Source organism: Nicotiana tabacum, chromosome 23 (genome assembly GCF_000715075.1).
Source record: "Nicotiana tabacum cultivar K326 chromosome 23, ASM71507v2, whole genome shotgun sequence".
Lineage (NCBI taxonomy): Eukaryota > Viridiplantae > Streptophyta > Magnoliopsida > Solanales > Solanaceae > Nicotiana > Nicotiana tabacum.
Genome location: NC_134102.1, coordinates 15,679,251 through 15,691,911, shown reverse-complemented (window position 1 = coordinate 15,691,911; position 12,661 = coordinate 15,679,251). Strand labels below are relative to the sequence as shown.

Here is a 12,661-nt window from a genome sequence, read left to right as displayed (position 1 = left end):
TACAAAAATATTGTTTTAGAAAATATTTTTCAGTTTTTGCAGTTTGTTTTTGTAAAAACTGGAAAAAAAAATATTTTCGTTTTTTTTTCTTTCAGTTTTTAGTAAAAAATTCATTTTTTTCTAGTTTTTACAAAAAATAATTGCTTTAGAAAATTATTTTTTGGATATGGGTAATGAGTCTTTTTAATTAATTAGGAGATATTTAGAATTGAACAACAGAACGATGACACGTGTCCTTCTGTTTATATGAGGGGTGTATTTGAACCCAAAATATGACTGCAGGGGTATAGATAACCCAATAGTATAACAAGGGATATTCTTAGACCATTTAAAAAAATCTAGGGGTATATTTGGACCTTCGCCGAATCGAAAATATATGAAGCAGGAGTAGCAACAACGGGTAAAATGAAGTTTGCCAAAATTGGTTCAAACATATTTATACTCTTAAATTTTGTTAAAGTAAATACATAGCAATGTTTTACTTGTAATTTTAATTTGTTTTTAGTAATTATATTTTTAATATAAATACTTACAAATATAACTTCTTTGAGTCGAGAGTCTACTGCGGACAAATTCTCAATCTTCTCAAGGATAAAGATAAGATCTATATTGTATACTTACATATATAATTTCTTTTTTTAAAATTAAACATTTAACACCTTAGTAAAATAAACATATTATTCAAGCTAATATTTATGTAGGACTTTCTTAGTATAAGAAATTAGATATGTAAGAGTTTGATTTTAAAACATAAAACGTGTATTTTATTTATTATAGAATTTCTTACATTATTATTCACATAATAATAATATTATTCATTATCAGATGATTCAAAAAAAGCATAGCACAATCTGTTACCGACTTAAACCAAATGATTACTAATCACTTTATCCTTTAGTCTCCAAGCTATGACTTAGTTGTCAATTAATTATACTTAGTGTAAATTATTAAAGAGAAGCTCTCAATCGGGTCGGGCTTGTACAAACATCTCTTCATACAGTACAATCAAGTCACTTCTCTCAGCCCGTTTACATAAAATTCACACGAAATACGTTTATTAGGGCTTCTCCGTCTCCCTCTCTCTATTTCTCCCCCTTAAAGCTACAAACTTTTCAACACAGCGATACACGTTCTGTTTTCTCTAAAGCATTCCATCAAACACCATGGATGCGGCGGCGACTGGCTCTGTTATTCCGGCGAACAGGAGGCGGCCGCCGATGGAGGAAGACAGATTAGTCTTCGAGACATCTAAGGGCGTGGAACCCATCGCTAGTTTCGCTGAGATGGGAATTAAAGATGACCTTCTTAGAGGGGTTTATCAATACGGGTTTGAAAAGCCGTCCGCCATCCAACAACGGGCCGTGCTGCCTATTATATCGGGCCGTGACGTCATCGCTCAGGCCCAATCCGGTACCGGAAAAACCTCCATGATTGCACTCACCGTTTGCCAAATTGTGGATACCAAATCTTCAGAGTATGTGTTCTCATTCCCTTACATTTTCCTCACTAAGGTATAGTTTAGAAAAATATTTTTTTTAATGGATGGTTCAATTTGAATGAAGCATGTAGTAAGATGGATATACCTCAGCTAGTTTGGGATTTAGGGTTAGTAGTAGTTGATGATAGTTGTGGTGGGTGGTCAGTATCCGTCCATCCGTAACGGAGTTGTGGTGAGAATGGAGTTGCCTTTGGTAGGTACCATGTTCCTCCAAAAAGCGGGACTATGGGAATATGAGGGTATTGACATTGGGTGGGAAACCAAAAAAAAAGTTTTGTGCACATAAATATAGTTCTTTTTTTTATAAGGTAAGATAATGTTTGCACATAAATATGCAAGGAATTTCTTCATAATGAGTCCATTTTGACTGCAACATTAGGCTCCCTATCAAACTCAAATTCTAACTACATATTTTGGATTACCTATCTCAGTGCCCGAATAAAGGGGAAATTATCCTATTTTGTAGGATTAATATCAAAGAGCATTGTGGACTATTGGTCTCGAGGGTTTTGGTCTAGTGGTTAGAACACAACTCGATTTGTGGATTAGGCGCGCGTCAAGGATTCAAACTCCCCATACAAAGCTTGATATTTATGTGCATAATGGATTAATGGTAGAGGGATTGGCCCGCTACCCATTGAGTTTCAAACCGTGCGCCGTTGGCCCTCGGTTATTAAAAAAACATTTTAGATTATTACTAAACCATCTACAACAATTACAATTGCCTCATTCTAGAACTAGGTGGAGATGTGGAGTTGGCAATATGAAGTTTGGGCTTGTTTTGCTCCAATACAACAACTATGTGTCAATCTAAAAGTTGTTGTAGTTTGCTATATGAATCCTCACGAATCATGTAGTTCTATTTTGGGATTGTTTTGCTCCAATGCAACAACTATGAGTCAATACAAAAGTAGTTGTAGTTTGCTATATGAATCCTCACTAATCACACCGTTGTATTTTGGGATTGTTTTGCTCCATTACTTAAATGATTTGTCTTATAAGACATTTTGGGGCTTCTTTAAAATTATAGATTCTGTGTCTAAACAACAACTATGCCGCAGTCCCAAACAAGTTGGGTTCGACGATTAAAGGGCAACCCGGTGCACAAAGCATCTACACCTCTGTCCCAAACAAGTTAGGTACTAAATCAAAAAAATTCCTAGCAAGCCCGGACATAATGTAAGCTAAGTTGCTCGGACATGGGTGCGGATCTAGAGGTCGGATCCTCCGAGTAGTAAATTCTAAGATTGGGGGATACTGATCTTGATATGGATACGGATGCGGGGATCCGGCTAAAAATAATTCGAAAAAATAAAAATCTAAGAATATCTCAAAATTTTGAGGCATTTTGTGGAATACTTATTTATAGCTTGGAAAGTGTGAATTTATTTTTTATTCTCAAGTTGTAGATAAGTAAAAGATTGATTTCCTAGATAAGGTATGTTATTTTCTTCAAATTTTACCCATACTAGTGTTGTGTCGACACGGGTGTGGTACCTAAACTGCTGGAGCAACTTAGAATGTAAGTCTAGAATTAATGGTTAAATCCTTATCTCAACTAGATATTGTTGCTTATATGAATATTTCGCTTGCATTGTGTAGTTCACATGAATTTTGAGAAGTTGTAGATATTTTTGATACCTCTCTCACGTGATTTAGGTCTACATATATAGATGATATGTATGTGTATTTGAAAATTTTGAAATTAGACTCATTATCTAGGTTTACACTTGTTGCTTCAAAAAGAGTACTTTCCCACCTCCTTAAAATCCTGAAGCCACATGCTATTTGTATAAATGAAATTATGATTTGTGATGGTGAGATGTTTATATTTTCATTCCTATGACTTTTAAGTTTATCGAAATGCAGATATGATTGACATGTTTAGTTATAACAACTTATGACCAGTAAGGTGATTTTGCTTTCTGGTATAATTCAGAATTAGATTAAACATGATTGCCTTTGCTCCTGGATTTCTAGATTATTTGATCAAGTGAAGGAAAAATAATAAGGAAATGGGGCTATTGAATTAAAAGTAGTTATTTCCTTTTGGCCACTTATAAAGTTATGAATTTATATGCAGTTTGCTCTTTAATGAAGTCTAAGAATTTTGGGTGAACTGCCATGTATTTCCTTAGGGTACAAGCATTAATTTTGTCGCCTACGCGGGAGCTTGCAGCTCAAACAGAAAAGGTGATTTTGGCTATTGGAGATTACATTAACGTTCAGGCACATGCATGTATTGGAGGCAAAAGCGTAGGTGAAGATATCAGAAAACTAGAGCATGGAGTACAAGTAGTCTCTGGAACTCCTGGAAGAGTCTGTGACATGATTAAAAGGAGAACTTTACGAACTAGGGGTATAAAATTATTGATTCTTGTAAGTTTATGGCTTTCTACTTACCTTCATATTTTAATTTGCTTGCTGAATTCTTTTTTGTCTGATTACTTACTCCATTAAAATCATTTAGGTCTTACTCTGCTTCTGATGTTTGATAGGACGAATCTGATGAGATGTTGAGCCGTGGTTTTAAGGATCAGATATATGATGTTTACAGATATCTTCCACCGGAGCTTCAGGTGAGTTGTCTGTTTCTCTAAACGCATACAAAGACTTTCGTTCTTGCTTATTGGGTTTGATTGTTTTTACAAAAGTTTATTGTTCAAGTTGATCAAGTCATATTACAAATCTTCATCTAGAACTGTATGTACGCTGTTAATTTAGGCATGTGGCTGCCCACCACTGAATCCTATTGATTGTGCAGCTCCTTATTGATCCGTCATTGATCATTATCTGTCGATAGTGTTTCTTGAATGCAATTCTCGTGCATGCTGTTGGTGTCTACGTGATGTCTAGAGGTTTACTTTATATTCTTTACATTTTGATTTGCTATTTCTGTTTTCAACTGTGTGATTCTGTAGTTTAGAAAATCAAGAATCCAGTTTGCTTTGCATGTTTTCCTTGCTTTGAGGGAAAGAAATGGGAATGAAAATTGTCTGGGTGTTCCACTTTCTTGGCAGAGTCCTCTTTATTGTTTGTTATGTATGATACTTTGTTGTATAGAGGAAGAGACGGTCTGTGCCCTTCTCACCAACTAAAAAATGGAACTGAAAATTTTCATTAGATTCTCCAACTGTGCTTTTATGTACTTACATGTGTGTGTATCCGTCTCTTTTTTTTTCTTTTTGGACTGGGGGATAAGTATATTAACACTTGACATATGTATATTAACTTTGCAGGTTGTACTGATTTCTGCCACTCTTCCAAATGAAATTCTGGAGATAACAAGCAAATTTATGACAGATCCTGTTCGGATTCTTGTAAAACGTGATGAGTTGACTCTAGAGGCAAGTGATGATTTGAATTTTTCTATGTTCACACACATGCCCACACAGGAAATGCAGATGCACTGTCACAATGATACTGACGTACTAACTTTCAACTTGAATATGTTTTCCTCATGTTGGTTTTTGTTTTGTGTTGTTGCAGGGCATCAAACAGTTCTTTGTCGCGGTTGAGAAAGAAGAGTGGAAATTTGATACACTTTGTGATCTTTATGATACACTCACCATCACCCAGGCTGTTATTTTCTGCAACACAAAACGAAAGGTAACATTGTCACCTGTTTATTTTGCTCTCAAGTGAATCACATTAGATTTCCTTTTTGACAAGTCAAGTGAATTATAGTGGACTATTGCCTTAACTAAGAGATGCTGGATTATTGTGAGCTTTTAGGGGTTTGATTGGTTTTTTTTTGTGGGGTGGGGTGGGGTGTGGGTGTGGGTGTTCTCATTCAGGATAGATTTATGTTTTGTATGTGAGTAATTGGATAGCGTTTGAAATCATTCCGATATATGTTGAGCGTCCATTTCGGTGAATGGTGTTCTCTGTAGTAATCAGTGGAGAAACCAAAAGAAATTATTGTACTTTAATGTATGTTGGAGGTGGACTAATGCAATAAGTCTTTGACAATGAGTCTGTAATGCACATTGCTTCAGATCTAATGTTCCATGAAAAAACAAAGCATATAGAAGTAGAGTACTAGAGTGCCATTTCATCCGACAAAAGATTGAATCGGGGTGCATTTGACAGGTTTTGTCAACTCGAACGATTAGCTAGCAGATACTTTTAAAGTCAACCCGTGGCTCCAAATCGAGTATATTTGCGGCAAATTAGGAGCATACAGCATGTATACTCCAACTTGAGAGGGAGTTTTAAGAATGTCAATGTTAGGAAATTGTGAATATGGCTAAGGTTTACCTGTAATTGTGTTATTAAGAACGGGAATCGCCATTTTCCCCATTTTTTATTTACTTGCAAACACTATTTAAAATCCAACATGCTTGAGGGAATGTCAAGAATCTCCTTTCTTTTTCCGCAAATAGATGCATTTGTTTTTGTAATATGCCTTTCTAAATGAAGTGCGATTAATGTGACAGGTTGATTGGCTGACTAGCAAGATGCGTGAAAATAATTTTACAGTCTCATCTATGCATGGAGATATGCCACAGAAGGAGAGAGATGCTATTATGGCAGAGTTCCGAGGTGGCACGACTCGTGTTCTAATCACCACAGATGTTTGGGCAAGGGGATTGGATGTTCAACAGGCAAGCTCTATGTCCTTTTCTGTTACACAGCCTCCATGCCCTAATTCAGTTCTTTAATTTGTGATATCAAATTTTTAATTGGTTGTAAGCTACTATTACTAGTTTTGACAGTCTTGATAATCCAAGTGTACCTAAGCAATCCCAAGACTGTACTTGTCCTTGAGATCTATGTATAGATGAGGTGGTTTTTGCCGGTAGAGTTTGTTCAGGAAGTTGGAACATGTCCATTTTGATCAAGTACAAAAGCTCTAGATACTGACTTTTTAGTGATGGAAATTGTTTGCTACCTTAAGGATACAACGATAGACTATTACAGGGACTGATCTGGTGCTTGCATTTTTTGAAGTTTTCTAGGTTTTTCCTTTGTAAACATTTCAGTTAATATTACTTGGTTCATTTGGAATGTATAATTTCATTTCTTACCTTGCGGCAAAAGTCAATTAATATAGATGAGAAAACGTCATTTGTTACTTGTGTGCAAATACATTTTGTGATTTTTGGTAGGCTTGTGTACAATCAAGAAGTTGTTTTCCTACAGAAAATGCATTTCGACATACCTGATGGTATCCCTATCTAGGATAAGAATGGAGTGACAAATGATTTACAAATGCAACAATAGCTAGAATGTTGACTTAGTTCATACTTGATATTCGGACCTACAGTGGCAAACACATTCTTGTCTGAGCATCCTTGTCTGTTCACCTCTTTAGACTGCCACATCTAGGAGAATCTTTCTGCTATACCATCTTTGTTTATAAAGATGTTGCTGTATTATTCTTCTTAGATGTTGCTGTATTATTCTTCTTGCTTTGCTTACTATTTCTATTTCAGGTGTCTCTGGTGATTAATTATGACCTTCCAAACAATAGAGAGCTGTACATTCATCGCATTGGTCGCTCTGGTCGTTTTGGTCGAAAGGTATATTTCTTGTCTTCCTCGTAAATTAATCTTTTTTTTTATTCGTTGTCTTCTGTTGTTCTTGCTCGCTATGCCTGATAATTGTGCCCATGTGCTGCAACTTAAGCTCATCATACGATTACGAAAAGCTTGTAGAAATTTCTAGTACAATGTGTAGCATTTAGCAGATGAATATAACTATTCAATACAAGATTACAACTAAACAAGGACGTCTCCATAGATATATTTGTTTTACAGCCAAAGACCTACTTACGGGAGTGGTATGCCAAATGCCTCATACTCCAAACAATCCCTTGCAGTGCCCTTTAGAACTTCAACAGAGCGCTCTGACAACTGGTTCCACAGAGCTAAAAGAGGACATCTCCTTGGATGTTTTTGTTTTACGGACCAAGACCACTTACTGAAAAGTGGTGTAACAAAGGCCTCATATTCCAAGCTATCTCTTGCAGTGCCCTTTGCTGAAGGAAGTTTAATCTAAAGAAATTCCATAGCACTCTTGACAACTGCTTCATTTGCTCAGCTATTGATCACGACTCAGTAGTGCAGAAACAGATACTTATTTTACAATAGCTAACTTATCATACTTACAAACAACAAACCAGTATAATCCCACTAGTGGGGTCTGGGGAGGGTAGTGTGTACGCAGATCTTACCCCTACCCTTGGGTAGAGAGGCCGTTTCCGATAGACCCTCGGCTCCTTCCTCTAAGAACTCCCCACCTTGCTCTTGGGGTGACTTGGACTCACAACCTCTTGGTTGGAAGTGGAGGGTGCTCACCACTAGAGCAACCCACTCTTGTCCAAACTTATCATACTTGCTTTAAATTTTAATATACCGTCGAGAATGTTGCTTCATTGCAGCGTTCCCATTGTCCCAAACGTTAGAGAACTACGAAATCATTTATTTGCTTGGGAACCTTTTAGACATTTCCCTCCTTTTTCACAAATTTCTCTGAAAAGAACTACTTTTATACTCATTCATGTGATATGACTTATGAATTTTTCCTTCATGGGGTGCAGGGTGTTGCCATAAATTTTGTGAAGAGTGATGACATTAAAATTCTGAGAGACATAGAGCAATACTATAGTACCCAGATTGATGAAATGCCCATGAACGTGGCTGATTTGATATGAAACACTGGAGCTTCCAATCTTCTGAATATGGTTCTGGTGTGGCTGCATTCGTTTGCCTTATGAGTGGTTTGTACCAAGGATTCATGTTTTTGATGGCGAGAAATTGGTGGATGTTCTATTTATTGGTATTGTGCGACACTTTGGCTTTCTTGTGCGTCATATTTTGTTGCATAGTGTAGTTCTGGATGACTGGATGATCTCTTTTAACATAGGCTTGATAATTTTGTTCCGACGTTCTGAATTGCATGTTTTGTGTTAGTTTCGTCTGTTAAGATGTACAATTGTCTGAAACTCATGATGTGTATATTTTTCCGTTCTATTTCAAACTATGGGTTGAAAAGTTGCTAGATTTTTGTCGATCCAGGTAACTTAATATCAAAGTTTCAGGCTGCCCTTGTATTAGTGGAGCAATCAGGCACTTGGTAAAATTAGAACTCGTGGGGCAGGGGCAGCTGGAGTCTGCAGCATTTTTTTTCCGAAAACAATACTGCTGAAAACTTTTCATCTGTTTGTTCGAGCTATGTTATTGGCAATTTTAAAGCGTTAATTTTTGCCTGTTTATCATCATCTCGCAATTTATGGATGATCTGTAGAGATTAATGTCACTACAGTGACTTCTTTTCGAAGAGACATTTCCCTCTACTGATTTGATGAGGATTGATAAGAGAAGTTGCTCAGATGGTCAGCACCCCTCACCTACAACAATAGTCTATTGCTTTGTCATGATTGTTGGTTGTTTTTTTGGCGTTTTAGGGCCATAAAAAAAGAATTTAACACGATTTTCAAGTTTTTGTGTACTATATCAACGCCATTTATATGAAACCAGGCGATTGGCGCTAAATCGCCCAAAATTTTACCGGCCCATAAAAAATGACCCAAGGAATAATAGTCATTGCTTCGCTAAGAACGTTCCTAATTTATTGGCGTTTTAGGGCCATAAAACAAAAATTCAACACGATTTTCCAAATTTTCGTGTAGTATATCTAGGGTTGTGCATTATTTGGGTCAACTCGAAAATCCGAACCGATCCGTGTTATTCAGATTGGTTTGGATTGGATTTTAGCTCTTTGGATCGGATTTCGAATCTTTAATTTAATTATTTTGGATATTGGATCGGATATGGTTCGGCTCAATTTACATCCAAACCGATCAGAAACCCGAAATTTATATTTTACATATAAAATGAGGAGTGTCCTTTTAAAAATTCTAAGGTTTCTTTGTTATTTGCCTTTTCTTTCCTATTAATAACCTATTAATATTAAAAGTAAAAGATAGGGAAACGAGTGAGTTTTGCTACTGAAATGGTAGGAGATGGCATATTAAAATTCTTTATTTGAGCATCTTAATAAAGCATACAATCCGAACCGAAATGCGAAAAATTTATCCGATCCAAATATTAAAATTTGAGCCAATCCAAGTTTAATTTGGTTCGGATTCGGACTGCAATTTACAAAATTCGAAATCCAAAATTATGATCGGAAAGGTGCTAAATTCGATCCGATCCGATACATGAACATGCCTAGCTATATCCCACGCTATCTGCATGAATCTAGTCGACCGGCTCCGAATCGCCTAAAATTTTGACGGCACATCGAAAATGACCTAAGGAACAATAGTAATCGCTTCGCCATGACCGTTCCTCATTTTTTCGCATTTTAGGGCCATAAAACAGGAATTCAGCATGATTCCTAGATTTTCGTATAATTTCGGGCGACCGGCTTCGAATTGCTTAAAATTTTGCCGCCCCATCCAAAACGACCTAATGAATAATACTCATTGCTTCGCCATGACCGTTCCTCATTTTTTGGCGTGTTAGGGCCATAAAACAAGAATTCAACACGATTTTTAGATTTTCGTGTGCTATACCTCATGCCATGTGCATGAATACGGGAGACCAATACCAAATCGCCTAAAATTTTGTCGGCCCATCAAAACGACGCAAGAAACAATAGTCATCGCTTCGCCATGACCGTTCCTCGCTTTTTGGCATTTTAGGGCCATAAAACAGGAAGTCAACACGATTCTTAGATTTTTGTGTAACCCATGCCATGTGCATGAATCCGGGTGACCAGCTCCGAATCGCCTAAAATTTTGTCAGTCCATCAGAAACGACCTAAGGATCAATTGTCATCACCTCGCCATGACCTTACTCGTTTTTTGGCGTTTTAGGGGCATAAAACTGGAATTATGCCCGATTTCCAGAATTACGTGTGCTATAGCCCATGCCGTCTGCATGGGTCTGAGTGGCCGGGCCCGAATTGCCTAAAATTTTACTGGCCCATAAAAAAAGACCTAAGAAAAAATAGTCATTGCTTCGCCATGACCATTCCTCATTATTCGTTGGTTTAGGGCCATAAAACAAGAATTCATCATGATTTCAAAATTTTTGTGTGCTACAGCTCACGCCTTTTGCATGAATCCCGGCGATCGACTCCGAATCGCCTAAATTTTGTCGGCCCACAAAAAATGACCTAAGGAACAATAGTCATCGTTTCGCCATGACCGTTCCTCATTTTTTGGCGCTTTAGGGCCATAAAATAGCAATTCATCACGATTAAACGATTTTCGTTTGCTATAGCCCACGCCATCTGCATGAATCGGGGCAACCAGCTCCGAATCACCTAAAATCTTTTTCTGCCCACAAAAATTGACCTAAGGAACAATAGTTATTGCTTCTCCATGACTATTCCTAATTTTTGGCGTTTTAGGGACATAAAATAGGAATTCAGCACGATTGCCTGATTTTCGTGTGCTCTAGCTCGCACCATCTGTATGAATTCGGGAGACCAACTCCGAATCGTCTAAAATTTTGCCGGCCCATAAAAAATGGCCTAAGGAACAATATTGATCATTTCGCCATGAACGTTCCTTATTTTTCGGTATTTTAGGTACTTAAACAGGAATTTAGCACGATTCTTAGATTTTCGTATGCTATAGACCAGACCATCTGCATGAATTCAGGCGACCGACTTTGAATTGCCTAAATTTTTTGCGAACCATCAAAAACAACCTAAAGAACAATAGTCATCGCTTCTCCATGACAGTTCCTCAATATTTGGTGTTTTAGGGCTGTAAAACAGGAATTCAGCACGATTCCCAAATTTTCGTGTGCTATAACCCACACCATCTGCATGAATTCGGGTGACCGGCTCCGAATCACCTAACATTTAGTCTGCCTATCAAAAATGACCTAAGGAACAATAGTCATCGATTCTCCATGACCGTTGCTCATTTTTTGGCGTTTTAGGGCCATAAAACATGAATTTAGCACGATTCCAGATTTTCGCGTGCTATAGCCTACGCCATCTGCATGAATCCAGGGGACCGATTTTGAATCGCCTAAAATTTTGCCGGCCCATAAAAAATGACTTAAGGTACAATAGTCATCACTTCGCCATGACCGTTCCTTATTATTTTGGTATTTCAGGGTCTTAAAACAGGAATTCAAAACGATTCCTAGATTTTTGTTTGCTATAGCCTACACCATCTGTATGACTCTGCGCGACCGGCTCTGATTCGCCTTAAATTTTGCGGGCCCATAAAAAATAATGTAAGGAACAATAGTCACCGCTTCTCCAAGACCGTTCCTTCTTTTTTGGCATTTTAGGGCCATAAAATATGAATTCAACACTATTGCCAGAGTTTCGTGTGTGGCATCTACATGAATACTGACGAACAGCTCCGAAACGCCTAAAATTTTTCCGGCCCATAAAAAATGACCTGAGAACCAATAGTCATTTTTTCACCATGACCGTTCCTCATTTTTTGGCGTTTTAGGGCCATAAAACATGAATTCAACACGATTCTCGGATTTTCGTGTGCTATAACCCACGCCATCTGCATGAATTCGGGCGACCGGCTCCGAATTGCTTAAAATTATGTCAGCCCATAAAAAACGACCTAAGAAACAATAGTCATCACTTCTCCATGACTGTTACTCATTTTTTGGCATTTTAGGGCCATAAAATAGGTATTCAGCACGATTCCCATATTTTTATGTGCTATAGTCCATGCCATCTGCATGAATCTGAGCGACCAGCTCCGAGTCGCCTAACATTTTACCAGCCAATAAAAAATAACCTAAGGAACATTATTCATTGTTTTGCTATGTCCGTTCCTCATTTTTTGGTGTTTTAGAACCATTAAACAGGAATTCAACACGATTCCTAGATTTTCGTGTGCTATAGCCCACGCCATGTGCATGAATTCGTGCGGCCGGCTCCTAATCGCCTATAATTTTGTCACCCCATCAAAAATGACCTAACTAACAATATTCATCGCTTCACCATGACCGTTCACATTTTTTGGCGCTTTAGGGCTATAAAACAGAAGATCAATACGATTCCCAGATTTTCGTGTGTTGTAGCCCACGTCATCTGCATGAATCGTGCCGACCAACTCCAAATCGCCTAAAATTTTGCCGGCCCATAAAAATGTCCTAAGTAAAAATATTCACCGCTTCTACATGATCTTTCCTCGTATTTTGGCCTTTTAGGGGTCATAAA

General features: G+C 37.5%; 1 protein-coding gene across 1 annotated transcript; it reads left to right on the top strand.

The window, feature by feature from the left end:
- Nucleotides 1-1,064: 1,064 nt before the first annotated feature.
- Nucleotides 1,065-8,503, top strand: LOC107770285 (eukaryotic initiation factor 4A-3). The gene is made up of 8 exons (XM_016589579.2): nucleotides 1,065-1,474; nucleotides 3,637-3,877; nucleotides 3,997-4,077; nucleotides 4,738-4,845; nucleotides 4,988-5,107; nucleotides 5,938-6,105; nucleotides 6,937-7,023; nucleotides 8,043-8,503. Exons 1-8 carry the CDS (start codon nucleotides 1,164-1,166, stop codon nucleotides 8,154-8,156), a joined length of 1,230 nt encoding a protein of 409 aa, XP_016445065.1. The 5' UTR covers nucleotides 1,065-1,163; the 3' UTR covers nucleotides 8,157-8,503.
- The last annotated feature ends 4,158 nt before the right edge of the window (nucleotides 8,504-12,661 follow it).

Bases quoted from the DNA above. Each gene is read 5' to 3' on its own strand.
- LOC107770285 (XM_016589579.2), top strand. From the start codon at position 1,164: ATGGATGCGGCGGCGACTGGCTCTGTTATTCCGGCGAACAGGAGGCGG. The intron at 4,078-4,737 runs GTGAGTTGTCTG...TTAACTTTGCAG, and splicing joins ATCTTCCACCGGAGCTTCAG to GTTGTACTGATTTCTGCCAC. The intron at 4,846-4,987 runs GCAAGTGATGAT...GTGTTGTTGCAG, and splicing joins GTGATGAGTTGACTCTAGAG to GGCATCAAACAGTTCTTTGT.